Source organism: Thamnophis sirtalis, unplaced genomic scaffold (genome assembly GCF_051295495.1).
Source record: "Thamnophis sirtalis isolate CommonGarterSnake01/CBP01778 unplaced genomic scaffold, rThaSir2_p1.2 scaffold_1, whole genome shotgun sequence".
NCBI lineage: Eukaryota > Metazoa > Chordata > Lepidosauria > Squamata > Natricidae > Thamnophis > Thamnophis sirtalis.
In genome coordinates this window covers 97,152,622-97,180,571 of record NW_028261381.1, presented here as the reverse complement: position 1 = coordinate 97,180,571, position 27,950 = coordinate 97,152,622, and the positions used below count along the sequence as shown (strand labels likewise).

At 38.5% G+C, this 27,950-nt stretch overlaps 1 protein-coding gene across 1 annotated transcript in view; it reads left to right on the top strand.

Moving 5' to 3' along the window:
* The window catches only part of ABTB2 (ankyrin repeat and BTB domain containing 2), a 141,989-nt gene extending 116,122 nt beyond the window's left edge, over positions 1–25,867 (top strand). Inside the window, exons 5-17 of the mRNA XM_087719645.1 lie at positions 3,011–3,176; positions 4,319–4,408; positions 5,171–5,272; positions 7,557–7,653; positions 8,327–8,462; positions 9,706–9,932; positions 12,830–13,008; positions 15,508–15,613; positions 15,724–15,826; positions 19,207–19,297; positions 21,754–21,822; positions 23,975–24,088; positions 24,991–25,867. Of these exons, the coding sequence (XP_087575771.1) occupies positions 3,011–3,176; positions 4,319–4,408; positions 5,171–5,272; positions 7,557–7,653; positions 8,327–8,462; positions 9,706–9,932; positions 12,830–13,008; positions 15,508–15,613; positions 15,724–15,826; positions 19,207–19,297; positions 21,754–21,822; positions 23,975–24,088; positions 24,991–25,188 (1,678 nt within the window). The 3' untranslated portion in view covers positions 25,189–25,867. The remainder of the gene's footprint in view (positions 1–3,010; positions 3,177–4,318; positions 4,409–5,170; positions 5,273–7,556; positions 7,654–8,326; positions 8,463–9,705; positions 9,933–12,829; positions 13,009–15,507; positions 15,614–15,723; positions 15,827–19,206; positions 19,298–21,753; positions 21,823–23,974; positions 24,089–24,990) is intronic.
* Positions 25,868–27,950: the final 2,083 nt, after the last annotated feature.

Here is a 27,950-nt window from a genome sequence, read left to right as displayed (position 1 = left end):
GCAATACCTGGTGATGCACGAATTGAAGATAAACAGCAAGAAAAAAGTCACAAAATACCGGGACTTGCAAATTGAAGTTGAGCGACTGTGGAAAAAGAAATCATGTGTTGTCCCAATTGTAATTGGAGCCCTTGGAGCAATACCCAAAGGGCTACCTTGCTATTTGGAAATTCTAAATTTACCTGACTTGAACATTTTGACTCTATAAAAAACCACCCTACTTGGAACAAGTTATATCCTCCGACGTTACCTTAACAGTTCCTAGGTCCTTGGTTAAGACTCAAGCTGTTGAGCTACCAACCAGCCCCAGAGGCTGTGAATCTCACCAAAGATTAACCACATAATAATAAATGTTATCACCAATCATCAGAATATTCAAGACTAATGACTCACAAGTAATCTTGCATGAATTTGTCGCCTCAATTTATCTGCAGCAGTGAGAATTACTCAGTGCACAGCATGGAAAGAAAAAGGCTTAATTTCCTTATCCCTCAAAAAAAGTTTTAATTCATTTTTGTCCTTCCTTCCTCCCAAAAAAACCTTAAAATTAAAATAGGTTTAATTAATATCTGTAGAGTTATTACAGATTCATGATTATTCATGATTGCTAGGATACTTGGATACTAGCATCCCAGTGGCTGCTAGGTTGACCACTATGGTTGACCACTGTGGAAACAAAAAGCTGGATTAGTTGGGCCTTCTATGTAATTCAGCACAGCTGAATGTTCTGCTGTTCTTTGAAGAACCTTCAATATTATGGCGGGGAGTGTTCTAGTACGGACTGTATAAACTAATATCAAACAGTCAGTTGCTTCCTGCTTCCTTCCACAGTTCAGTTGCTATATATTCTACCGGTTTTACAATCATTGTTTGCTGTTTTGGTGTCATATGTTTAGCATATTAATGTTTAAATACCACTTGAAAATCTCAATACCTCTTCAGAATCTAAATATTTATAGGAAATTATTTTGACGATGAGGCTAACTTTATATTTATGAATACTCAATTTGGAGTATTGCTGTATATACTGTAAGTATATTTTAGGCATGAAAGATTTCAGTGAAAATCTTTAACTCTTTAATAATTCTGTATGGCTACTGAAAAGTCATTTAAGCACTCTTAAGGTTCTCTGAAAAACTATGAAAAGTAGTTATTATACGAAGAAAAATGCATTGAAGAGTCAGTTGCAGTCAGCTGGCATCAGTATCAAACAAATACATAAATTGAATTTTAAGATTGCTAAATTAAATGCATTGAACAGAATATTAGCAGTTTTCTTTAACTGCTCAGAAATAGGCTAACAGTGCAAAATTTCTTTCTTCCAAGTCTTTCAGTCTAGCATTTCCAAAAGTGCTGAATATAAGTAAATGCTTTTTAAGAAACAAATGGATTTCTGTCAAAAGTTTAGAATAAACAAAAGTCACACATTGGAATTTTCCAATCTGCTATCTTGGCAGCATCATCCCATATTGTTTTCCTAATCTTAACTGCTTTATTTAGTCATATGCAACACCAACAATTAAAACATAAGTACTCCATATGTTTAGAGAGAGAAAAGCTTTGATAATTTCATCAAGGTCTCTTAGTAAAAAAAAAAAAAAAGACCAAAGAACCTCAATTTGCACATACAGAAGAAACTGTCAAATGATTCAGCTAGCTATCCATATAAAAGACCTATTGGGAGATAACCACACAACAAGACTAAAGTTAATTCACCAATATGGAAGGCAACTGTATGACATTAAAAAGTGCTGACTGCACTTGCAACCCTTATTCTGCCTGGGCATGGAAACAATGCCCATTGTCTTCCTGCTGGACCCAAGTAAAAATTGCACAATCAACTCCTACTAATTGATCTGTAGTTTCAGCCTGACACAAAGATAGAAGAACTTGTGTCTCAAGAGCCCTTTCCCATGCTCACATGCATGCATGCCTACAGACTCACTCAGTTCATACATACTTCTCTTGCTATCTCACCCAGCCCGGCAGCTGCACAGCTACTTGCCAAATCTAGCAAATAAAATGGGAGGGATTGGACCTTCCTGTTGCCAAAAGACTGAAAAACAATGGCTAGGGACCAAAGGGATGGATATGGTCACAGTGGTTTCAAATGGGCAACAAGAACAATAGGACCCTATTGTTCTACCTTCTGTTGTATGTGCTATAGCATCCACATAATAAGATCCCTTCTGGAGATGCTGAAGAACATCCATCTGATGATCCCTTCTTCTTGTGGCTCCCTCCGTTTCATTCCCATGGAAATTAGACTGGCCCCACTTTGACACTCTTTTTCAAGGCCTTAGAAACCTGGTTTTGCCAACAGACCTGGGGAACCCAGAGTGGGAAGGAGCCCATCAAGTGGCTTGTTAGATTGATGTTTTTTGTTGTCTGGGGATTAGGATTAAGATGTTTGTATATTGGGCTTTTATTTGTGGTAAGCTCCAGTCTCTGAGAGTGAGTGGCCAGCCATATAAATTTTCTAATTAAATGAATAAGTCCCTGCATAGAGGGATGAGTTGAAGACAAGATCATATGTTAACAAAACTGTTAACAAAGCATTTGTCTTAGGTATGATCTACACATGGTCAAGTGAGGTGAGCATGAATGATAGGATTGTAATTTTTCAGTCTACAAGAAGAATTATGCCTCTTCTGAACGTTTCCTGTAAATGATCAACAATAATGAGAGTTAAAACCATTGCCTATTTGTAGGAAATTTTAGTTAGAAACATTATTTAGAAACATGATCTCCTTATGTGAAGTCTGAAATAATACAATCCTTTATGCCACCTCATATTTCTGCCATATCAAATGTAAAACAATCCTCAGATTAATAGTGAGGAAGACAAATACTGTAGCAGGAATGATATGCAACAAACATAATTCTGTGTCTTTCATTTATATCTGTGAATGCAAGATCACAACATGCTGAGATATAGGGCCCTAGCTATAATATTAATGACAATATTAATAAACTGTGGTTGTACTGTTTGATTGTAACACTTCCACAGGCCAGAATGCTGCTTTAGTTCCTTCCGGCGAATGGATGCAAAGGCTGCTACTGAAAAATTCCAGCAGGATCTGGGGTTTCGAATGTTGAACTGTGGAAGGACTGATCTGATTAACCAAGCTATAGAAGCCTTAGGACCCGAAGGAGTTAATACAATGGATGATCAGGTATATAAAAATCAGTTCTGTAACATTCATGACATAGACGAGCAAATCCAAAGTCCGGGTTATAATCATCCATATACATAGAAAGACATAGCAAAAGAGCTGTGATGGTGCAGTGGTTAGGATATAGTACTGCAGGCTACTTCTGCTGACTGCTGGCTGCCTGCAATTTGGCAGTTCGAATCTCAGCAGGCTCAAGGTTGACTCAGCTTTCCATCCTTCTGAAGTTGGTAAAATGAGGACCCAGATTGTTGGGGGACAATATACTGACTCTGTAAACCGCTTAGAATAAAAGCACTGTGAAGCGGTATATAAATCTAAATGCTATTGCTAATACTATTGCTATCATGTAAAGAGTATTGGGGTATTGGGGAAAGAGTATTTCCCCAAACCAGCATGTAAACGTTTTTACCACAGGTTGACTCAGGGCTACTCTGATATTCTGCATCATTCAGCACTAGGAGCATTTAACTGATTCTAGTTATTTTAGCAAAACTGGGTGCATGTGTGGTTCGCCTCCTTCTCCTTAAAGCATCATCCCATTATGGGAGACTTCAAGTCAATAGAAAGCAGTAACTAAATTTGTAATGGGAAATAGAAGAATTTCAGAAGCCTCATTAATCTGACTGATATCATGAAGGCATTGTAAAGATTTATAGGCAAATTACATTTGTAAAGCAAATATAGTAGCTGTAAACCAATGTCATTTCAGTGTTTAAGCATGTCTTCTGGAACTCACTTCTGCCCAGCTCTGAGGCCAGTTCATAACCCAATGGGTTATGTTGATGTAGCAATTTCCCACTATTAACCTGTGTTTATGCTTTCATGTGTTGTGTGAATGCACTCATTTTATGTCTCTCAGATAAAAAAAAGAGAAGGAAAACAATCGTGCAACATTTAAGCATTTCTGCAGGAGAATCAATATAAATCCTTACACTGAAATTAATGCAACGTCTAGTCTACTTCCAATGTTTATAAGAACAAAAAAATATTTATGCCGAAGTATATCATACATGGATAACATAGATGTATTATAAAGTGTGGGGAAACAGATGTTCATATGTAGAATATATAGAACCTAACGTTTTGTTTCTGAGCTTTGCTTTTGGAAATAAAATAACTGGCTGTGTGCCTTGTTCTTAAAGGGTATGACTCCACTCATGTATGCCTGTACTGCTGGAGATGAAGCCATGGTGCAGATGCTGATTGATGCTGGAGCAAATCTGGATATACCGGTAAGTGAAAAGCAGCTGCAGAAAGGTAAATGGGTATGGATTCTTTTTTAATAATTGCAAAATGAAATATTGTATTTTGGGTGCTTTTTATCAAGGCAACCTAGTCAACCCAAATATAGGACGGAGCATACTGTTTCCGCTTGCGCCTTTCAGCCCCAGACCAGGAGCCTCTTCACAGGCAGTCGCTTTCGCAACAAACTACTTTTTGTGTATTTACCGACAAAGAAATAAAGGGAGACTAATATAGATCTCTTTTGATCTAGTTAGCTATTTATTGGCTAGCTGACGAGAGCTAAATAGCTCAGAATAGATCTATACTAATCTCCCTTTATTTCTTTGTCGATAAATATAAATTCAACATTGTATTTTGAGGTTCATATAATAATTTGCTGAATAAGTTTGGAGAGAAATTTCTTTCTTTTTAAAAATGATGGTGATAGTGGTTTATGGATTCTAAAGTAACAATACTTGCCGTAGATGAGATTATGAATCACAATGCAAAGGAATGCAAAAATTGAAAGAATAAATTATTTTCCCTCTGCAAGCACAACCTCTAAAGAAAACTAGCAGGTGCATTTTAAATCAACAAACCAGTCTAAAGAATTAAACACACTGATTGGGGTTGGCAGAATTTTCGGCATTTTGTCAGCCTACAGATTCCAAGGATTGCAATTTACCAGCGTTGTGCTATTCTCAAATGCATTTTAGGAGCTTAACAACAAGAAGAATTGCAACCAATAAATATTTCTCCCTTTTTCCCAGGTTCCTGGAAGTTCATCTCGATACCCATCAGTTCATCCTGATAGCCGACACTGGACTGCGCTCACTTTTTCTGTATTACATGGCCATATCTCAGTCGTCCAGGTCAGCAAAAGACAAGTTGTTAAAGTTTCACACGCAATCTGAAAAGAATATGATCGGAGATCCATAACACATCACTAACAAGATGAAAAACCATTTTGCCTGGGATTTTATAGATTGCTTGAACATGCCTGGGAGGGATCACTCTGCATTTGATGCTAAATATGCCTCCATTTCGAAGCACATGTGTTCTCACTAGCAATGAGAGGCAGCTTGGTCTAGTGGTTAATTAGCTGAAAACCAGGAGACTGAGATCTAGTCCCACCTTAGCTATCAAAGCCAGCTGGGCATTTTGGAGCCAGTCATATATCTTACTCAATAGCTGACCTTAGGGGCAGTCATTCTCTTTCATCCATCCATCCATCTCTCCCTCTCCCTCCCTCCCTCCCCCCCTCTCTCTCTCTCACACACACACACACACATGTTATCATTGTGGGAAAAATAAGAAGAGGAAGGTATGTTGGATATGTTTCCCATCTTGAGATATTTATAAAAATAATCAGGTGAATATAAATAAATAAATAAACAAAATGCCTTTCTCAGACTTTTCCCCAGGAAAACTGGCAACAATTCATAAATGCAAATTTAGAAGAGCAGTAGCCCCACCAATTATTTCAGAAACAAAGCATTGCTTTCATACTCATTAATTTTTGGATATTTTCACTGGGAGAGACAATGCTTTACAAGCTGGAAGGTACATAATGTGCCAAGGTACCTGATTGGGCCCATTTATTGACATGCATTTGTATAAGCACTGAAAGATGTAGAACTGTCTGCACACACACAAAACATACAATCTTCAGACACTTATTTCACATAGACAGAGACAGCTGCATGCAAAATCTATACAGCGTCTCACTGTTTGGATGAACAGGCAGGTATAAAGATAAACCAACCTTCCCGCCTTAAAGCAATCTTAGGTAGGAAGAAGGAAGGAGATAGGAAACTGTCTTTACTTCCCGGTAAAAGAAATCAGAAGCTGCTTAGCTTGAAAAAGCAGGAAAGAGTGTGCAAGGGTCTGGAGACCTTGTAAAAATGTTGTGGGTACAGACCAGTGGTGGGTTTCAAAAATTGTTCCAACCTACTCTGTGGGTATGGCCTCCTTTGTGGGAGTAGCTTGCCGCCCATGTGACCGGATGGGAGTGGCTTGCCGCCCATGTGACCGGATATGAAGATGCCGACGACACTTGTCAGAACCACCTTAAATTACCTCACACACAGCACTGGCATGCATAAGAATATGATGTAAACTTGTTTTTTAAAAGGCATCTTTGGTTTGCGTTAAAACAACTTCAATACAATGTTCTGATTCCACCACAAATGTAGTAGTCATCCTTACCTTTCACAGAGGCACTGAGTTTTATAAATATGAGCATGATAGTGTAGAATAATCATATCCAAGGACCAGTGGTGGGTTTCAAAAAAATTTGGAACCTCTTCTGTAGGTGTGGCCTGCTTTCCGGGTCCACTGGTGGAACCTCTTCTAACCGATTCGGTAGATTTGACAAACCGGTTCTACCGAATAGGTGCGAACTGGTAGGAGCCCACCTCTGGTACAGACACACAGGCTGTCAATGGACATCCTCACTGCAAGCACTTCTCTGAAACCAAAGTGGCATAGATATATAAGTAGTAGAGCAGCTTCTGCCTCAGACAGTCCAAAAAGACAAGGAACACAAAACAGAAGGGACTGGCATGGAGGAGGACAAAAGCAGGTGCAGGCTGCTTCTTTCTTTCAGTTTCATATCTTATTATAATAGACTGATTGGAGTAGAATACATCCAAATAGCTTTATGGAATGGTGCTCAGCTGGTGAGATTTGAGAGAGGCCATGAATCCAAAAATGGATACAATTATTTAAGAACAACTCCAAATTCAAAGCATATTTTCAAATGATTTTCCATATCTGCCACTTTTTTTTAGAACTAGCTGGAAATGTTATGTTTTTATGCATCTGACATACAGCTGTCTCTTTGAATATTACCAGAGCTTTTTAAAAAAAAAAGACAGAGAAAACTTTTAGAGATGGCAAATTGAATTCCAAAAGTGTTGTATGTTAGAACTATCAAATCCGGGCTGCAAAATTCCAAATAACCACCAGTGAGTAGCAGAGGCTTACAAAATATTATTTGCTGCCATCTATTGACCACCTTGAATGTTGCACTCCACATCTAGTAACCTTACTGTGTAGGTCTTACAACAGGCAACCAAGGAAAGTATATGCCATGATTAGCAGTCTCCCTGCCTCCATTTCTTCTTCGAATTCCCTGTTGTTGTTGTTTTACAGTTGCTGCTGGATGCAGGGGCCCATGTTGAAGGTTCTGCTGTCAACAGTGGAGAAGACAACTATGCTGAGACACCACTTCAACTGGCCTCAGCAGCAGGCAAGTTTCAGCAAGTGTTGCACTTTCATCCCTAATGAAGTTCAGAGGTTTCTCAACCTCAGCAACTTCAGCTCCCAGTATTGGCTGACTCGGAATTCTGGGAATTGAAGTTTTCATGTCTTAAAGTTATTGAGAAATATTGGTGTGGATACATGATCTTAAAACAACAATTGCCTCCAATATCTATATGAGTTTCAGTCTGACTAGGAAGTGCCAAAAAACCCAAATTTGGAAGAAACAATATTTTCAGAGATGCCAAATATTTTGTACTTAATACAGGCGTGCAGTTCCTGGCAACCTATTTGCAGTGGGGCAGTGAGACTATGTAGGATTATGAAATGATGAATTGTACTTAGTGTATGTATACAAGATAATATGTGGTCCTAGTGTATGCACATAGATCCACTTGGCATGATTCTTGCTCCCTTTTGGGGGAATGGAAACTATAATAGAAAATAATGAAGTGCATATAAATATCCACAAATGTTTGCACATTATTGTATGTGCATAGCAAGATTTCATCACCACATCTTATCAAATATACAGGATCACTATTAAAAATTGGAGGGTGGGAGGGAGGGAGGGAGGGAGGGAGGGAGGGAGGAAGGAAAGAAAGATTAGCTGCTATCTTACAATTTTACAAAAAAAAAACATAAACTGTTTGCATTTCTAGGCAACTATGAACTGGTCAGTTTGCTACTGAGCCGAGGAGCTGATCCCCTTCTGAGTATGCTGGAGGCCAATGGGATCTCCTCATCACTTCATGAAGACATGAACTGTTTCAGCCATGCTGCTGCTCATGGACACAGGTAAATCATAGGCATAGGTTGGTAAGTGTAGTCAGTTGTGCCCCATGGATGATAGGAAAAGAGATGTCACCTCTTTTTCCTTCTGTGCTTTATATCAGCACCTGGAGCAAGGAATTTATTTGGGCTCTTTCACGGGACATTAAGAAAGGCCTCTGGATGGTTCAATAACATTGCAAAAGACACTGTGGATTATGGACTTCTGTGAAAGTTCAGAGAATAATGGTCTCTCCTTTTTTTTTTCATTTGCCAGGTATCACATGATAGAAACAGTAGCTTTGCCAGGATATTTCTGTAGCCTAAAACAATTGTATTCATCAAGTTTCAGTATCCTAGCATCACTATATTTTTAATCATTTTCTAACTTTCAGACAACTATTCATATTTTTGCTACCATCATTTCCAAATTAGTATCTTTTGTTATTTATTTTTTAATGGAGAATCATTGGCCGGGAACTTCAAACAGTAATAGAAAACACACAAATTACCAAGGGCTCAAGCATCTTGGGGTAGGAAAAAAACAGCAACAAGAAGAGTACCTGCAAGAGAGATTTAGAATTTTTAAAAAAATTGTATCCCTTTTGCAGTCCTTGACAAAAGATACAACTCCTTGTGGATTTTTTGTGTAAAAAACAAAAAAAACGAAGTTGTGATTTATGTCTTTGATGGTTAGGCAAGATATAGAAAACAGAAAATCATGATATAATCTTAGTCAGAGAGGTTATTATTGTACTTAAACCTGCTGTAAAGATCAAAAGCTAACTTTTTAATATCTTTTTAATATATGTATCTACTTTTTTGTTTTTATCTTCCTATTACTTTATACTTTTTTTCGCCTTTCCCTTTTCCTTTTTCCTTTCTCATTCTACTTTAGTTTGTATTAGTTATGAGTGTTAAAAATCTCAGTATTAATACACACACTGTATCCTTACGTTCAATTCACAGAATGTAGCTGCTGGTAGCAATTTAAAAGATTGTTTTAAATTGCAAGGTGTGGTTATAGTATAAATTTATATGTGGCCTAGTGAATATTTCAGTAATCAAAGAAGAAAATAATTAAAAGAAATAATGTTGCTAAATTCCACCTTTGCATTTCTCTTGCTTGTCTACAAAGATCTCCTTGACGTCGTTAAAATTATTTTTGTGGGGAGTAGGCATTTACTAACCAAATTACCAGAGTAAACTGAGTTATCTCATAGTTTCCAGATCTGTATAGTTACAGATCCTTTTGTTTTTTACTTTACAGAAATGTTCTGCGCAAGCTGTTGACCCAACCACAGCAGTCAAAGGGAGATGTTCTCTCCCTGGAAGAGATTTTAGCAGAGGGTGTGGAAAGTGATACTTCCAGCCAAGGAAGTTCTAATGAGGGCCAAGTTAAGTTATGCAAAACCAGAATGAAAGCATTACAGGAGGCCATGTATTACAGTGCCGAGCATGGCTATGTCGATATCACAATGGAACTGAGAGTACTTGGTAAGATTTTGTTTTTGACTCTTCTTATCATTGTAAGACATGGAAACATTCCTTAAGTCTCTTGTACATTTCTCTCTCTCTCTCTCTCTTTCTCTCCCCCTCCCTCACTCCCTCTCCCCCCCCCCCTCTCTCTATGTATCATACTACTAGATGACAGCAAAGAGGAGGCTTCGGTAATCTCTTTGCTGCCATCTAGTGATTGTCTGGGTTTCTGCAGGCAAGATCTTGCAAAGTAATGGTAATTACCTGCACTACTGAGCCATGGTGGTGCAGTGGTTAGAGTGCAGTACTGCAGGCTACTTCTGATGACTTCTGGCTGCCTGCAATTTGGCACTTTGAATCTCACCAGGCTCAAGGTTGACTCAGCCTTCCCTCCTTCCGAGGAGGGTAAAATGAGGACCCAGATTGTTGGGGGCAATAGGCTGACTCTGTAAACCACTTAACCACTGTAAAAGCAATATGAAGTGGTATATAAGTGCTATTGCTATTGCTCCTGCATTCTGGACAAAGTGGCTTCCTGATGGGCACCCTCACATAGAACTTTATGACAGTAGTTCAGGAAGTGAACAAGGCAGGGTTTGTTTTGGTATAATTTTTTATTAAGTTTTTTAAAAGAAGATTAAAAATAATACGTCTAGTGGTTAAGGGACCGTGCTAGAAAGCAAAAGACCAAGAATTAAAGACCCGTCTTGGCCATGAAAACCAGCTGGGTGACCTTGGGCCAGTCACTCTCTCACGGGCCAATTCGCCAAACAGGATTGTTGTTGTTGTGGGGAAAATAGGAAGGGGAAAGTATATTGTATATGTTTGCCACCTTGAGTTATTTAATAAAAGAAACAAAAAGGAAACAAAGAAAAAAGAAAAGAAAAAGAGAGTGCAAAAAGAATGAAAAGAAATAGAAAGTAGTAGCTTATATTCCTACCTCTACACTAATTCTTGCTGCAAAGAGAATCAGAAGTTACATTAAGGCAGGGCTTTTTGATCCATTGGCATACAAGATAATGTATGTTGTAAAAAATTAGTTGCATTCTAATTTATTCCAGGAAGAATGTTTAGAAAAAGCTGAAGAATCATTTTTATTATATTGAATTAATGCTGTAGACTGTGCTGCAAAATATACATTATTGGTCAAATAACTGAACTACAGTAATAGAGGAATGCTTTGGTAATAAATAAACTTCAGCTTTGGCACTGATATCATTATTCTGAAATAAAGATATATTGTCCTGAAATAAAGATTGACTATTAAGAAATAGCCACATGTGCTTCAGTCCTCTTAAGTGCTGGAAAATTGCTTCTTAAAACTTTGGAGAGTTTCAATCTTCCTCTTTAAGGAGATCAGACCTTTTGAAAATGCATTAAATGAACGTTAAAATGAAAGAGCTGTCTCATTATTAGGGCATATGATCTGCTCAAATGTTTTTTGCAGTTTAAATGAGATGAGGTCCAGTGCAAGATCTTTTTAAATTAAGTTTGAAAACATTAGATTAAGAATATTGGACTAATCACAAATTAAAATCAGATTTGTCATTTAAACAGCTATGTAAAAATGGGTCATTTGGTAACAAGCCATATATGATTGGATTTCTTCTTTCTACTTTCAAACTCGGATAGAGGTTCTGCCCTGCTTTGCATTCTTTCCTTAGAACTGAAATGATGTTTAAGAAAGAAAAAAAAAGCATCTGGATTCTAATCTTTATTCTTGTATGAAAAAGAGCATTCTTGCAAATTTCTCATTTTAAAAGTAGGAGTTCTTTCTTCACCTTTCATTTTTCCTGACAAGCTGAGGAAGCAAAAGAAACATTTCATTTTAGTTCTGACTAAAGAAGCAAGTTTTTTTTCTTGATTCTCTGTTTCACCCATATTGTTTTGTAAGTAACCTTATTTCCTGGTGTACCTGCTCTTGGGTTGTGGTTAGAATTGGAACTAGGGATAGGAATTCCAATTATATTCTGGTTAGAATAATTCTCCAGGTAATCCAACATGGCTTTGCTTCATTTAAGCCCTTGAGACATGTTGGTGATGAACTTCCATAAATGTCAGCCGGATACGCTTTTATGAAATCCAGTTCAGTCTCTTGGGTTTGGGAAGGCTGAGAGACTTATTGATGATGATTTTTCATAAGAAAATAGAAACCCTACTAATATTTTTTTTCTCAGCATTCCATGATACCGTACAACTTACCAGCTAGGTTTGGGATATTCAGAAGCATGGACAGCAGAGAACTTAAACAGCAATTGCAGAAAGTGGGATTAAACCTACCGGTCTACTTTATTAGGAAATCATGTGTAGGCTTCCAAATTGATAAAAAGAAAAGAAGAAATAGAACAGCTCACTACTTGATTGAACGAATGTGTTATCTGACCTTGAGTTATTCCTGCTAATTCTGTGCTATGATTAGAATAGTCTTGGAATTGCTTCAGTACCATGCCTTCAAATTCTTCCTACATAACTAAAATACACTGCATAGTTTTGTGCAATGGAGATGTCTATTCATTAGCAGATTTGTGGCAATGGAGATAATCATACAATCCATCCTAATCATTTGCATAGATAGTTTCATAGTGAAAGCACTGTGGGACCTGTTATCATGCATCCATGATACCAGCATATCATCCATGTACATAAATATAAAACAAAAGCAGGTTCTTAATTCTCTTAAGTTCTGTTATTTTTATAGTACCCTTTAAAAGATAATCACCTCTCGTATATTTATTTGGAATTTTATACCTCCCTGTGCCGCCCTGTGTCATACTCTATAAATAAGTTTCTGGTGCTATTAGAACATTAAAACTAAACATTTGGTTTTATACAAAGTACATATTTGTCTTTTAACAGTTCAATATCCACATTTATTAATAAAATTGTATTTCTCCTTTCTTTCGGAATGGTTCCAGGAATCCCATGGAAGCTGCATGTATGGATTGAGTCACTACGAACAACTTTTTATCAGTCTCGTTATTCAGTGGTACAGAATCTCCTACGGGAATTTGTCACCATTAAAGAAGAAGAATACAATGAAGAGTTAGTGACTGAAGGACTGAAACTAATGTTTGAAATTCTCAGAACCACCAAAGTAAGCTATTCTAAAACTTTACACATCACTTCATCTCCTTTGCCTCATTTCATAACATCATTCTTGATGCAGAAATCCGGAGATCTCAAACGCTTATGTCATTTTGGTGATCTTTGGCCTGGGCAAGACATGCAAATAATGCTAAATGAAGAAATACATCTACTGGCACTGGATTACTAGGGTAGATCTCAAAGATACCAATTGTCAAGTCATCTACCATACTCTTATTGCTTGTTAGGTTGCTTGCACTTCCTAGTCATTCATTCATTCATTCATTCATTCATCCATTCATTCATTTGCATCCATTCTGCAGCTGGATTTGTTGACTTTCTTCTTCTGAAGTTGCAAACACTCAGAGGTAGAAATCTACTAGGTATCCTCCTCCTCCTTGATCAACCTTCAGAGCTGCATATTTCTGACAATGAAATGATAGTTCAATCAGAAATGTGAAAGAAGTCAAAGGGCTGAACAGTCTCACAGTTTACAGTCACGTACTGGACAAAAATTAAGCCAGTTAGAATAAACTTACCATCTGGATTAAGCTTTCCTGAATGTGAATACAGCAATATCACTGAGTTCTTATAATGGGGAATATAACAAAAAGGCAGCTGCAGATTTCACATGTTCATGGCTAACAAATTAGCATGTGTGTCTCATTAGTTATTCTTCTAGAAAATGGATGTGAAATCAGAGAACTAGTTTTAAAAGAATGGTTGGTTTTTGAAACTCAATGCTCCCCTTTGCTTTGTACTTAACTTCTTGGCGCAGTCCCTTGCTTTTAGCCTCACCTGTCTACTTGTTGAGAAAAAGCTGTTTTGGGAAAGGGTAAGATGGGTTTTCTTTTTGTCTTAGCCATTTTGATAATATATTTACAATGAGGTCCAAAATTATAACCTAACCAAAAGGAGTTTAAGCTGTTGAAAAATCATAATTAGTTCTAGGTTTTCACTCATCCCAGCTATATGTATTTATGCTTGTTTACTGGCAACACAAACAGGGACCAGAAGAAAAAGCTCTCTTTTGTACTAGAAGCCCTGATTCTAATAATTTAAATCATCTGTCGTTGTCATCATTAGCCACTCAGTCATGTCCAATCCTTGGCTACTCTGTGGATCAGTACTCTCCATGCCCCTCTGTTTCACACCGCCTCCTTCAGATGTGCCATGGTCATCCCGGTGTCATCTCCCTAACCTCTGGTCACCTCATGAAACTGGGCCATGGAAACAAGTGAAGCCCCTTCCGTGGGATGCAGGCAGTACACAAAACCATGCCACCTCTGGTCCACAGAACTGGTCTCTGGTGCCTAAAAGTTTGGGGGCCACTGCTTTATAGGGTTCAGCCAATGGGTACTAGGGTGGCCTCTTCTCCTTTTTCCACTGATCAGTCCCAGCATGATTGTCTTTTCACGTGAATCAGCTCTCATGACAGGACCAAAGTATGACAGCTTCTCTTTGGTTTATCTGTAATGAGTGGATATTTAATAAGGTTCCACCACAAATGCGCGAACGACAAAAGCATGCCTGACTAAACCGCAGTGACAAAACCGCGCTGACAAAACCGCGCTGACAAATGTGCGCTGAAGCGTGCCGACAACAGCGCGCTGACAGAAGCGCGCTGTAACCTAACCCTAAACCTAAACCTAACCCTAAACCTAAACCTAACCCTAAACCTTACCTTAACTTAAATCGCGCTTCTGTCAGCGCGCTGTTGTCGGCACGCTTTTGACATCGCGGTTGTAGCACCGCGGTTTTGTCGGCGCGCTTTTGACGTTCGCGCTTTTGTCGGGTCACGATTTAATAAAGGTATTCATTCATAAATTCACCTCCACAGGTTAATAATATTTTAAACTCTCCCTTTCTGTCATACAACTGAACACAAAATTTACAATTCAGTGTGTTCCATTTATATAAATATATAAATCTCAATACCACCAATACCTTTACAAAATATATAGTTTTGTTGATCAATCCTCCTCTGGTATTCGCAATTATTTCTTTCCAGAAATTGGAATGTGACAAAAATGGCAAAACACTTCAGAAAATCTAGTTGAGTTAACTTTATATTTCTTAGGTACAAGAGATCCTCAGATCCCTTATAGGTGGAGGTATGTGGAAAGTAAAGGCCAAAGTGGTCAGTGGTGGAAGAAGCACTTTGGTCTGTGAATCCTAAACTGGGAGAGTGGCTCCAACAGTTCTCAGGAGCAACATCAGAGCTTAGTCCAGAAGAGGGAAGTACCAGGATCAAACAGAGATACTGTGCAGAACCCTCAAACTCATGGGCCTTTGGTAAAAAAGATGCCACTTGTAGGTTGAGAAAGGAATTTTATTTATTTTGGATTATAGTTATAGGTGTCAGTGCAGATTTAGTTATTCTTCCCTCTGAGAATTGCATTCAGCAATTACTCTCTTGGCAAAGAGATGAATTCAGGTGTTTTATATTTTGCTCTCCTATGCATAATAGAAACAGAATAATATTATTCTTTAACTTGTCTATTCACAGAATGACTCAATCAGCCAGCATCTCGCAGCTATCTTTACTCACTGCTATGGAAGCAGCCCCATCCCCAGTATTCCTGAAATCAGAAAGACACTGCCAGCCCGCCTAGGTAACATAGTTAACCTTCAATCAGCAGTTATTGGGTGGATATTGGTTTCTTATCCTGCTTTTCTACAATGAAATGTAATTAAACTTCCTCTTTTTTTCTCTTTTATGCAGATCCTCACTTTCTAAATAACAAAGATATGTCTGATGTGACGTTTCAAGTGGAAGGAAAACTGTTCTATGCTCATAAAGTTCTCTTGGTTACTGCTTCAAATAGGTGAGTTTCTCCCTCAGCGAGTAGTACTTGGTACTGAATTATGCAAAGGATCTCCCAAGTTACAGCACATGGATGATACCTTATCCTGTACTGACAAATAACCTTTTTGAGAAGTTACTTGTAGATGTTAAAGAAGAGTCAAAACAGAGTAGAATTCTAAGAAACCCTCCAAAGTAGGTTTCCCCCACCCCCACTCTCACACTGAGTGGACAAGACCATAGAGGAAGGATGAGAACCATCCAAACATCATGTCTTTCCCTTTAAAACCTCAAAGCCACTCTAGAAGGATACTATAACCATGATAGCAGAAGGCACTGAGAAATCAAGGAAACTTAGGATAAGTGACCACAACCATCCCAATCCTTCCAAAGGTCATTTGCAAGTGCAATTAACAGAGACTCTAGAAAGAGTGCAGAGAAGAGCAACAAAGATGATTAGGGGACTGGAGGCTAAAACATATGAAGAACGGTTGCAGGAACTGGGTATGTCTAGTTTAAGGAAAAGAAGGACTAGGAGAGACATGAAAGCAGTGTTCCAATATCTCTGGGGTTGCCACAAAGAAGAGGGAGTCAAGCTATTCTCCAAAGCACCTGAGGGTAGAACAAGAAGCAATGGGTGGAAACTAATCAAGCAGAGAAGCAACCTAGAACTAAGGAGAAATTTCCAGATAGTTGGAGCAATTAATCACAACTCCAGAAGTTGTGAATGCCCCAACACTGGAAGTCTAAGAAGATATTGGAAAACCATTTGTTTGAAATGGGGCAGCGTTTCCTGCCTAAACAGGGGATTGAACTAGAAGACCTTCAAGGTCACTTCCAACTCTGTTATTCTGTTTTCTGTTTGTAATACCACCCTGTACTGCATAGAACAATTATACCCCAATTCCAAATTCCAAAATAGCATAGGCAGTAGAGGATTGTGCTTGGATCCAGATCAGACAAATGACAAGAATGTGTCCACATCACTCATAAACCATTCAAGTGTGGCTGGAAAATAGATTTACAATATTTACAAGTCCAGAATGGATAAAAAGGAACTTCTGCCACTGTTTCCAGGCAGAAACATGGAAGGTTAGAGGTCATATGATAATTATAAAGTTTGCATTTTTAAACTGGTAAGAGTAATAATAATAATATACTATATCTGATTGACTTTAAGAGTTCTTTATTACCACTACTTACATTACTATATCAATATTGTCCATGGAGTTAGAAGCCAATACCATTCTGGCTCTAGACAAGATGTGATAGAATACTCTGTAGTTTCTTTTGATATCTCTGAGATATTTGAAAGATCAACTTGTATAGTATATCTTCACTTTGACTAAGGTCCACACTAAATGTTCTTCCTTTTATGGAAGTACTCAGTTCCACCTACATATACTCAGTTATTACTGAAAGCACTCCAACAACTGAAATTTGAGAATATAAACAAAATATTGGCCAAGTCTAAGTGACCTCTCACTTGTCCCTCTTGACTTATTAAGTCTAATAGAAAGGGGACTTCATTTCTGTCCTGAGCTTTGTAGATTTCTCTTCTCCCTAACAAAAAAAGATACCATCTCCTTGAAATTTAAATTTCTCTGGTCACACCTAAAGAAACTTAGCCAGCACAGATGATGTAATATTTTAAATCAGTTCCTGCAGTTTTCTGCACAATAGAGTAATTGTTGATCAGGATCCTGTAGTTTTTTATTGTATTTGCAATTTGTATCTGGGTTTATGTTAGTACTTTGGTCAACAGCAAGGAGATGAACCTTGCTGAAAGAAATGGGAGGTATTATGTGATTGGTTACATTCTGTTAATCTCATTACCTTGGACTGTGCAGGATTAACCTATCTGATGCTGGTAGATGGTTGCAGTTATGCCATGGAATTTCCTTGGATTCTGCTAATTTATCTTTAATTCCTGTACCCCATTTCTAATAAAGCAAGAGATAGCTACAGTATATCAGCATAGGGACTGAAGTCAAATCAATATGCAGATGGCTCCTTGCCCTGCCTCTCCATTTCAGAAGATGTAGACAGGATGTTTGAATGAGATATACTGTAGCAGTTGGGGACTGCTGCAATATATCTCATTCAAATATCCTATCTACTGGTTTCATGGAAGACAATTTTTCAATGGACTTGGGTGGGGGGATGGTTTCATTTCACACATTTACCCGCTACTCACTTCTAGCTTTGTGGCCCAGTTCCTAACAGGACACAGACTGGTACTGGTCTGAGGTGCAGGGGTTCGGGACTCCTGTTGCATCCTCCTGACGCAGCTGGCAGCCGTAGCCAGAGCCCGAGGCTTCTGATTGGCTCTGGCGCGCCGGCCGGCGGGACAAAAACACGCTGCTGATTGGCTACCCGCCTGACAGCTGTCAAATATAAATAGCTGTCAGGCGGGCTCCGCTCCCTGTTCGTGTTCTGTTGTTATGTGTTGGTTTCTGCAATAAAGTTCGGTTAAATTCACCTCAGGCTCTCGTCTTTAAAAACTCCTAATATACTGAATAGGATGAGGACCAATACATTGAGATTTGACTCTGATCAAAGATAGTCTTAGAATATTGTTCATGTTCCATCAAACCATTTCAATCTGGTTTGAAGAGGGCTACACTCTTATTAAATATCAGATTCATAGTGTAGGATTTAATCCACCATTCTTGCTAGCGGCACAAATGACTTTGGTGTCTTTGTACTAAACTTAGACTGCTGTAATAACTGTGATGATATTTGTGCAGAGAAAATCTTTTTGTAGTTATTCCACCTCAGCTGGCCTAGCCTGCTTGGATTGCTGCCACTAACTGTAAGCATAAGTTGCACTATTATGAGTAGTAATAATTTAAGCAAGGTTATATCAATATTTGTTCTTGTGCATTTAGAATTTCACTCTTGGGATAGTGTACAAAACAGTTTTACAGTAACACAACATACATATATATATAAGGGGGGATGAATTACAATGTTGTTTTATTGTAATTAACTACAAATCCAGTTTATATCTGTCCAGTGCTGAGATAACAGATAATCATAATCCCTGGTTCATGTTTTTCAGCCTAGTTTTCAAATTAAATCTGAACTGGATTTCTGCAACTACTTTCCATGCTTGAAGAAAGTCTGGTTTTCAATGTCAGATATTAGAATAAGAATTCTCCAATAAATTCAGAGAGTACCTGTTAGGTCTGTTTTGTTTTTAGTTTGGTTTGGTTTGGTTTGATTTTTTGTTTTGTTTTTGCAAAAAGCTTCTGCTAGGAAGGCTGATGATCCTGAAAATGCAAAGAATGGAATTGGGTGGGGTGGTGGGAAGGCATTTATACTTTATCAGTTAAAACATAATCCAAGCAAATAAACTTTTAAAACCTCCTAAGAAATCACCTCTGCTTGTTTTCACAGATTTAAGACACTGATGACCAATAAAACAGGGCAAGACAGCCAAGGCAGTAAGATTGTGGAAATTAGTGACATGAGATATAATATCTTCAAGGTGGGTTGCAAAAAATAGTTCAGTCTATTCTTTCCGACACTGAAATGTGGAGCTGTGATTTTGAATGCCTTTATCTTCTGATACTTAGCACATTTGCACAATAAGAGAGCAATGATTAACTCTGACTAAAGATAGTGGTTTATGCTTATGTCCATGGGATGAGGCCAAATCAGCAGCAACAGTAAAAAAAATCCTGCCAATTTATTTGTTTGTTTTTTTCATTAGATTAAACCAGATCCACCCAAAGTTCATTTTTCCCCCCATTATAGGTTTCCTGAAATGCAAGCACATACTGAAGAATAGTCCTTTTACTTAGCAAAAGTATATTCCATGGATAGTAACCAAAGCTTCCCAGACATAAGTTTCATGCTCTGTTAAACAAATTAAATATGAATAGAGCAAAAAATCTTGCTGGCTTTATATTAAATCCACTTAGGCAATTGAAAGCTTATGAGGCTTTCTTGTAAAAAAAAAACCAAAATCCCCAAACATGACTGTGGAATATTTTTACATAGATACATAACCTTGCATATGGAATGTTGTTAAAAGACAATAAATAAAGCTGACTTTGACATGGAAAAAAATAGATCGGTAAAATCTTAATACATAGGATTAATACATTCATTTTTATAGAGAAGAGGTGTTAAACTCTTAGCTTGCGGGCCGGATGCGTCACACGTTAGCCACACCCACGCCCGGTTTAGTGAAGGCAAAAATAGTCACAATGTGTCACGTGACGCCACCGTGATGATGTGAGCTTGACACTCCTGTTATAGAGCAAGTGAAAATATGTAAAAGCCAGAGACCCAGAAAACTCACAGTCATTTCTTTTTCATTTGTGTTATATGAGTTTAGATATCTATCTGTTCTGACACATACACACACCCCGTTCCACACCAAAGCACACTCTGAGCCAGAGATAAATTACGGCATTTAATTAACAGACAAACAGGTCCTTGGCAGCAACCCAGCACAGACAAGCTTGGGCAGCAATAAACACAGATAAGGCTTGGCAGCAATCCAGCTTGCCAAGCTCACACAAAGTTCTCTGACATTCGATTCTGTGTTGACTTCTGCAAAGAGGGGCGTGTACACAAGTAGCTTTTTATAGTCTGGAGAGGGGCCTAATGACCACCAGCTGAGCGCAATTACCTCCTGTAATTGCATAATTGTTCCTGACGCCTAGTAGCTCTTCGATGGTGTGCATCCAGGAACAACTCACTTCCAGCTCACTCTCCCTTGTCTCCTACCCACTGGTCCCAGGCTCAGGTGCCTCCTGGTGGCCAGCCAGCCTCTCTGCGCCCTGCTCGGAGTCGGAACCCTATCCAGGGTCCTCCACATCCTCCAGAGCCGACTCAGAGGGCTCCTCGCTGCCGGAGTCTGGTGGCAACTCCAACGGCACCTGCTGGGCCACAACAATATCTATGGAGAGTCTTAGTCATCTAAGTCATGGTTGTTCCCAAGGTGCTTTTTCCCTCCCAAGTCCAGTTTCTGCCTCTTGGAAAAAAAAGTACCTTTGGTTGCAGTTATGTTGCAGTGAACTAGGTGAAGACAGAAGCATTTAGGGTTCTATTGACCAGGGTTTGTTAACTTTACACCAGTCTTTGCAAGCCAGATCTGTCCATTAGGGTTGAACTTTTAAAAAAAAACTTTATAATATAAAATACAAAGGAAAATAATAGGAAAATAGGGGAGGGAGCAAGGAAGGGAAAAGTGTAGGGAAAAAATGGAAAAAGAAATAAAAGACGTTAACTTCTGACTCCCTTTAATGCAGCCAAGGTGGCGCAGTGGTTAAATGCAGCACTGCAGGCACTGCAGGCTACTGCTAGATCAGCAGTTCAGCGGTTCAAATCTCACCGGCTCAGGGTTGACTCAGCCTTCCATCCTTCCGAGGTGGGTAAAATGAGGACCCAGATTGTTGGGGGCAATATGCTGACTCTCTGTAAACCGCTTAGAGAGGGCTGAAAGCCCTATGAAGCGGTATATAAGTCTACTGCTATTGCTATTGCTATTGCAGTAGAATAAGATAATAACATCAAACCTCCATTTTTTAATTTTACGTAATAATATAAACTAGGCATTTCTATAACAACAAACCTATCTAATCAGTAAAATCAAAGTTTCATTTTTCCCTCAAGCACAAAGTCCAGAAGTGGTTTCCAAGTAGAAACAATAGTATTTTTTTTCTTTAATCAAAACGGTCAATTTAGCCATCTCTGCTAACTCCGTCAACTTTTGCAGCCATTCCATCTATTGTGAAAATCAAAGGGTTCTTCCATTTTTGTGCATAAAGTAATCTTGCTGCTGTCAACATACGTAACATCAAACATTGTGGTACTTAAGGGAGGGTTAATGCTACATGCTGCATTTGCTTTCATTTCAGTAGTGGAAGGTTTCTGTATGTTCCTCTTAAGTGAAACTACAGACTTCCTAATGCTCTACCTTTCTTCTTATAGATGCTGATGCAGTATTTATATTATGGAGGAATGGAAGCCATGGAAATCCCCATAGCTGATATCCTAGAGGTGAGCATTTGCCTCTCATTGACTTTTGACCTATAGCTAATGTATCTTCATTACAGAACCTGTGCTAATTTTAGGAACACTTGTCTGCACATTCAGTAAATGAATTCTAGAGTTAAAACTGTTCATCCGTTTGCAAACCAAAACAGCATAAAAATTACTTTGATTGATGGAAAAGTGATGAAAATATTCTAGACTGATTTTCAGAAATGTAGATTGAATAAGCAACTTGGATTCAATGCGTGTCCAGAGAGATTCTCTAGGTAGAAAAGCAGGATATAAATTGATGTATGATGAATTATGCTCTTAATTTACTTCAACTTTCCCCAAATTGCTAAAGTTTGAAATTGTTATCTCAAGCCATCCATTACTGCGAGTGATGGGACTGTTGATTTGTTTGGAGATAGCCTGCAGCGCTGAACTATGTGTGGGACAGTCAAAAAGAAGAAAATGGTGTGATAGTCAAAAAAAGAGAGAGGAACAATCTGAACTCCCTCTGGCAGCTTTGAGATTAACGAGAGTATTATAAAATGTAAAGTGCAAAGCAGAGGGGATTAAAGATAAGCACTAAGGCTAAAGTAATGACAGATATTGGGAATAATCAAGTAGAAATAACCTTGAGAAAAAAGATAAGGAAGTTAGTCTTCATCATGCTGAGGTAGCAACAAGGATGAGACCTCTGAGTCAGGCACGTAGATGTAAGGGCCTTGGGACTTGTGGTTGAACAACACAGTTAACAGCTTGAAGAGCTTAGTTAAACTGCAGAGTTTCACATATACACAAAATGCAGCCATCACACCATTGCAATATCTTTGTAATATCTCTGGGGATTACTAGTTGGAATGGGAAATATTTCACGCTTGTAGGAAGATTGGAATTGTTTTACATAGTACCAAGAAAGGGATGGTTAGTGTAAATCAGGGGTAGTCAACCCACTTTTGTATTTCTGGTAGTAATAAAATTTTCTAACCGCCCACCAGTTCCACAGTAATGGTGATTTATAAAGTAGGGAAGAAACTTTACTTTATAAAATTTATAAAGCAGAGTTACAGCAAATCCCTACCGCCCACCATGAAAGCTGGAACGCCCACTAGTAGGGACCAGGTTGACTACCACTGGTGTAGATGGTGAAGGCACCAGACTAGAAACCAGGGGACTCTGAGTTCTAGTCTTGCCTTAGGTATGAAAGCTATCTGGGTGACTTTGGGCCAGTTATTCTCTCTGTCAGCCCAACCCACCGCACAGGATAATTGTGGGGAAAATAGGAAGAGGAAGGAGTATTGTATATGTTTGCTTGAATTGTGTATAAAAATAATAAATGCAAGAAATGAACAAATAACAATGTTGATAATCTTTCAGACTTTTCAATAACTTACAGCACTGCCTAGCCTTTGTCTTGAAAAATTAAGGACAATGAATTATAATAGAACTATGCAGACACTTAAAGATGCAATGGAAAGGTGAAAAAATATCCTAGAAGGCAACAATAACAAACCCCATCCACATTGTCACAAACATACAGATGTGCTCACACAAAGGTGGGCATATCCAGGATTTGATGTTGATCTGAGGGAAACTATATGTTATCATATTGAAAACTTCCCATCCCAACGACCTTGGACAGAGGCATTATTAGGGTATATTATTCCTCAATTAAGCATTCCGAACTTTCTGGGAAAATGCAGTTTGGAGGAATTACTTAATCCCTCACAATTGCTAGTGTATCTCTCTGACTCAGATGCCTTTAACAATTTGAATTGATAAATCAGGACAAAAACTATTGTGCAAAGACAGCTTTTGGAATAGTCCCCAAAATTTATAGGGTTGCAAAATTTATCCTCTCACATATTCCTACGTGTACGTTGACATTCTTTTGAAAGGCCCGTCTCAAGAGATTGCAATAAATGAGACCGTGAGACCTATTCTGTATTTTCTTCCATTCCCGGTAAATACTTTTAGTTCTAAAAATGCATTTATTATTTTTTTAATATACACTGATATTTTTCATTTTTAAAATGTGTTACATTTTAAGATATATAATTTTTTTTGCATGTCACCCAAACGACGACTTCAGCTCAGGGATAACCTAGAGATATTGAATGTCAATGGAATGAGCAAAATGTTAAAATAATGCCTTCTCTTTCATCCCGGCCAGTTGCTCTCAGCTGCAAGTTTATTCCAGTTGGATGGCCTCCAGCGCCACTGCGAGATACTGTGTGCTCAGACCATCAATACTGAAAGTTGTGTTCACATCTATAAATATGCCAAGGTAAAGATGACATTCTAGTCAACTTCCATGTATAAGAATGCCAGATCTTAGGAGAGGAATTGGGAAAAACGGCCTTTAATGCATCAGAAGCTGGAAACCAGTAAAAGAGGTCTTATAGACAAGGCCAGACTTAAGAAAGATTCCCCTGTTTATAGGGGGAAACCAAGTATTGCAAAATAATAAACAATTCCATGGGTGGCAGCTGAATATGAAGCTGAATATGAAGATCCAGGCCTCTCTTACTTCGGTTTACTTTATTTCTTTTCTTCATAAGACCCATCATACATGCCTCAAATTTGTTTGACTGCTAACATTATTCATTCTTGGGAAGTTAATCATCATTCTTCCATATTAATTGCAGTCTTCCATGACCAAAGAGGAGCAGGTAATCCTTGGTTAACAACCACAATTGGGGCCGGCAACTTGTTAAGCAAAGTAGTTGCTAAGTTGAAACTGTGACTCTGTTTATGAACTTGCCCCGAGAAGGTCATCAATTGTGAAAATTGGTCAAAAAGTTACTTTTTCATCCCTATTGTACCTGTGAATAGTCGCTAAACAAGGACTGCCTGTATTAGCCTGCCAGTTCCACTGACAAGTTGCTCATTCCCTTTTAAGGTTTCCTTAACTTTGGCTCAACAAGCAGCAGAAGAAAAGAGCGTTTGGGAGGGGAGGCATTTTAATCACTTCAAAATATCCCCGTGGAATAACCACGCAAAAATTGGGTGGACACAAACACACTGACAAAATCGACAGTATTTTTTAACCAAAGGATGAAAATGCTCTCAGGCATTTGCTATCAGGATAAAGCTGTTTTGGGAGGGAGAAGGGTGGGAGAGAGGGGGGGGGATAATTGACAGCTGCCTAATGTGTGTTTTATCACAGCATCCCTTTGTTTTTTATAGATCCATAATGCCCCAGAACTGGCCTCTTTTTGCGAAGGCTTTTTTCTCAAGCATATGAACTCCCTGGTGCAGCAGGAATCGTTCAGGCAGCTCATCTATGGCAGGAACAGTAGGGTTCAGGGCCTGGATCCCCTCCAGGATTTGCAGTCCACTTTGGCCAGAAGACTTCATTCCGTTTATGTAACTTCAAGAGTGTAATTGCTAAGATCCGCGGCCCTGCTGTTAAGGAAAGCCCCTGCTCATTGAACTGCACTGAAATGGGCCCATCGTGGCTGCTTCATCCGGCAGCCCATCGTGGCTGCTTCATCCGGCTTCTGAAGACTGTGCCTCTTCCACCACCTCAGCAAACTTATCCAAAACGCAAGAAAAATAACTCACATGCCAGAATGGTTTTAGCTGAAAACGGATGAGCAGAATCTGAGGTGGGATGCTGCTATTCTGCTAGGTACGCATCAGAAAGGAGAACTCAGGGGGAAATTCACTTCTAAGCATCCAGAAGATCACTTAGAAGAATGCACAAACTATAGTTGGCATTTAGCCAGAGGACAGACTGTTTAAAAAAAATGGCTATGAATGTAGAAATTCCAATTTCTCTCAACTTTGGCTACTCAAACTGTTTAATATTGGGTTAGCTGATTCCACCAGAGTGCCATGCTGCAAACAGATCCGGCTTTTTGCTTTTTCCATTCAGACGTGCAGGTTCAGTAGGGGCTAAAGCTTAAAAAAAAGCTAGTTTTGAAGATACAATAATATGCTACCTAACAGATCTAGGTTATTTTGGCCTCGGTTTTTAACTAGCTCTGGCTGTCCATTTTTGTATTTAAAGAAACATAACCTGTTGTCCCTAATACAGTGTTTCTCAACCTTGGCAACTTGAAGATGTGTGGACTTCAACTCCCAGAATTCCCCAGCCAGCGAATGCTGGCTGGGGAATTCTCGGAGTTGAAGTCCGGACATCTTCAAGTTGCCAAGGTTGAGAAACACTGTCCTAATATTTACAGCTACCTACATCTTTGTGCAAATTATTATCGCCAAGACCATCACACTGTGGAATCTATGATACTGGTTGTTGCAGATAGAATTTCTCTCATTTCTGCAATACAGCTGTATATAAAGGGCTGGGCTTTGCTTTGTCAACGCTATTATAGCAAAAACTGCCTGAAATGCCTGATCTGGTGCTTATGATCTGGACCACCGTCTGCCTGGGAATTATGTGCATCACGCACAGAAATAGGACTAGGGAATTCCAGCTAAAGGGATCTCTGTATAGAAAGACTGTATATTTGTGCGTATCATTTTTAGAACTGGAAGTTGCAAGCAATAATCAAGCTCCGTGCTGACTACACACGCAGCCTGAATTGTATGATTTCGAATGAGAGCCACATTTAAATACTGCTACTGCACCATTTGCTGCATGTGATAGCATGCTGACTCATTGAACTGGATTTCAGCTGGTGTAGGTAAATCAGGCCCGACTGGGTTCAAAGTTGAATATTAAATCATTGTAAATAACTGAACGAGGACTTTTGCACATGACATCTCACCATTTGAGTCAGAAAGTCAGTATGACTGGGACAAATTATTTTCATATCCCTCCACATATACTTCAGTCTGCATTGAAATGTAAGGGTTGAGATGGGAAATAGATGAAATAGGAACATGTTTCCCCTCTTTCCAATACTCAACAGTTTGCTTCCATCTTTGGACTAGAAAATATTAATTTAGGCTATAGTTTTAATAAATGAGTATTAGCAAAGGGATTATGGTTATCAGTTGGGGAAATATGCACAAAACCCCCCAAAATTGAAGGAAATTATCAAACTAATCAAGGGAAAAGAAGTCAAGTCAAATGGGAAGGAAGCTAGGTGTATGCCACAAGAGATTTTGTGGTTCCAGGAAAGATCATGAAAGAGTATCATGCAAATATATAGACATTTCAGAAGCAAGAGAGGCTTTTCCCATACCTATTTGAGAGTTTAAGGTCCTCACCATAAAATCTTCATTTTTAACAAAGAGAAAACATCATTACAGGATGAACCATGTTTAGAAATGCTTATTACATTTGGTTTAAGGCTATAAAGATTGGAGCAGTTCAGCAATAACACAAGCCATAATTGTAACTGAGCAGGGAGGTTGGGTAAACTAACTGGGGGGAAATTATTTTTCTCAGGTATCTTGCTCTTTTCTCGGTTACAACCTGTGCCTAAAGACTTCAGTACATTTGCATAATGCATGTGAATCACATGGTACAAAGGCAATACCTAACTAAAATATTTATAAATGGGTCAAGAAAGAAGTGGGATAGGTGGAGAGGAATCAAAACATGGGAACTGTATGAATTACCTACACATTTCAACTCCTACTTGCAGAATAGTTCTAAAGATTAAAAAAAAAGATAAGCTATAAATCTGTCATTTTTTTCCAATCTGGATCCGCAAAACAAACACAAGCACCTCATATTCTCCAGATCACAGAAAAGTGTAAGATTTGTCATTAAGTAGTTAGGAAATACCCCAAATTTTGTCATTTTGGGAAATAATTTTTAAATAGCTGATTTAGCTACCTGTACAAAAATCTGTTGTATTGTGACAATGTCTGTTATATTAACTGTACATTAATGTTGTCATTTATGTAAATGTCCCATATTTTATTAACAACATGACCCTTGGTTAAACTTTGCAGATGGTGTAAAGCTTAATAATTTCACACAAAAAATGGGCTATATAAGTATGGTCTTTCCCCCCCCCCCCAATTTCTGTGTTTGTTGCATTGCGATAAATATAGGCAAAAATACTGTTTTTAAAAGAGGGCCAGTTTAGCATAGTCGTTAAAGCATCAAGATAGAAACCAGAAACTCTTGAGTTCTAGTCCTGCCTTGAGTATGAAACCAGCTGAGTGACCTTGGGCCAATCACTCTGTCTCAGTCCTAGAAAATAGGCAATGGTAAGCCACTTCCCAAA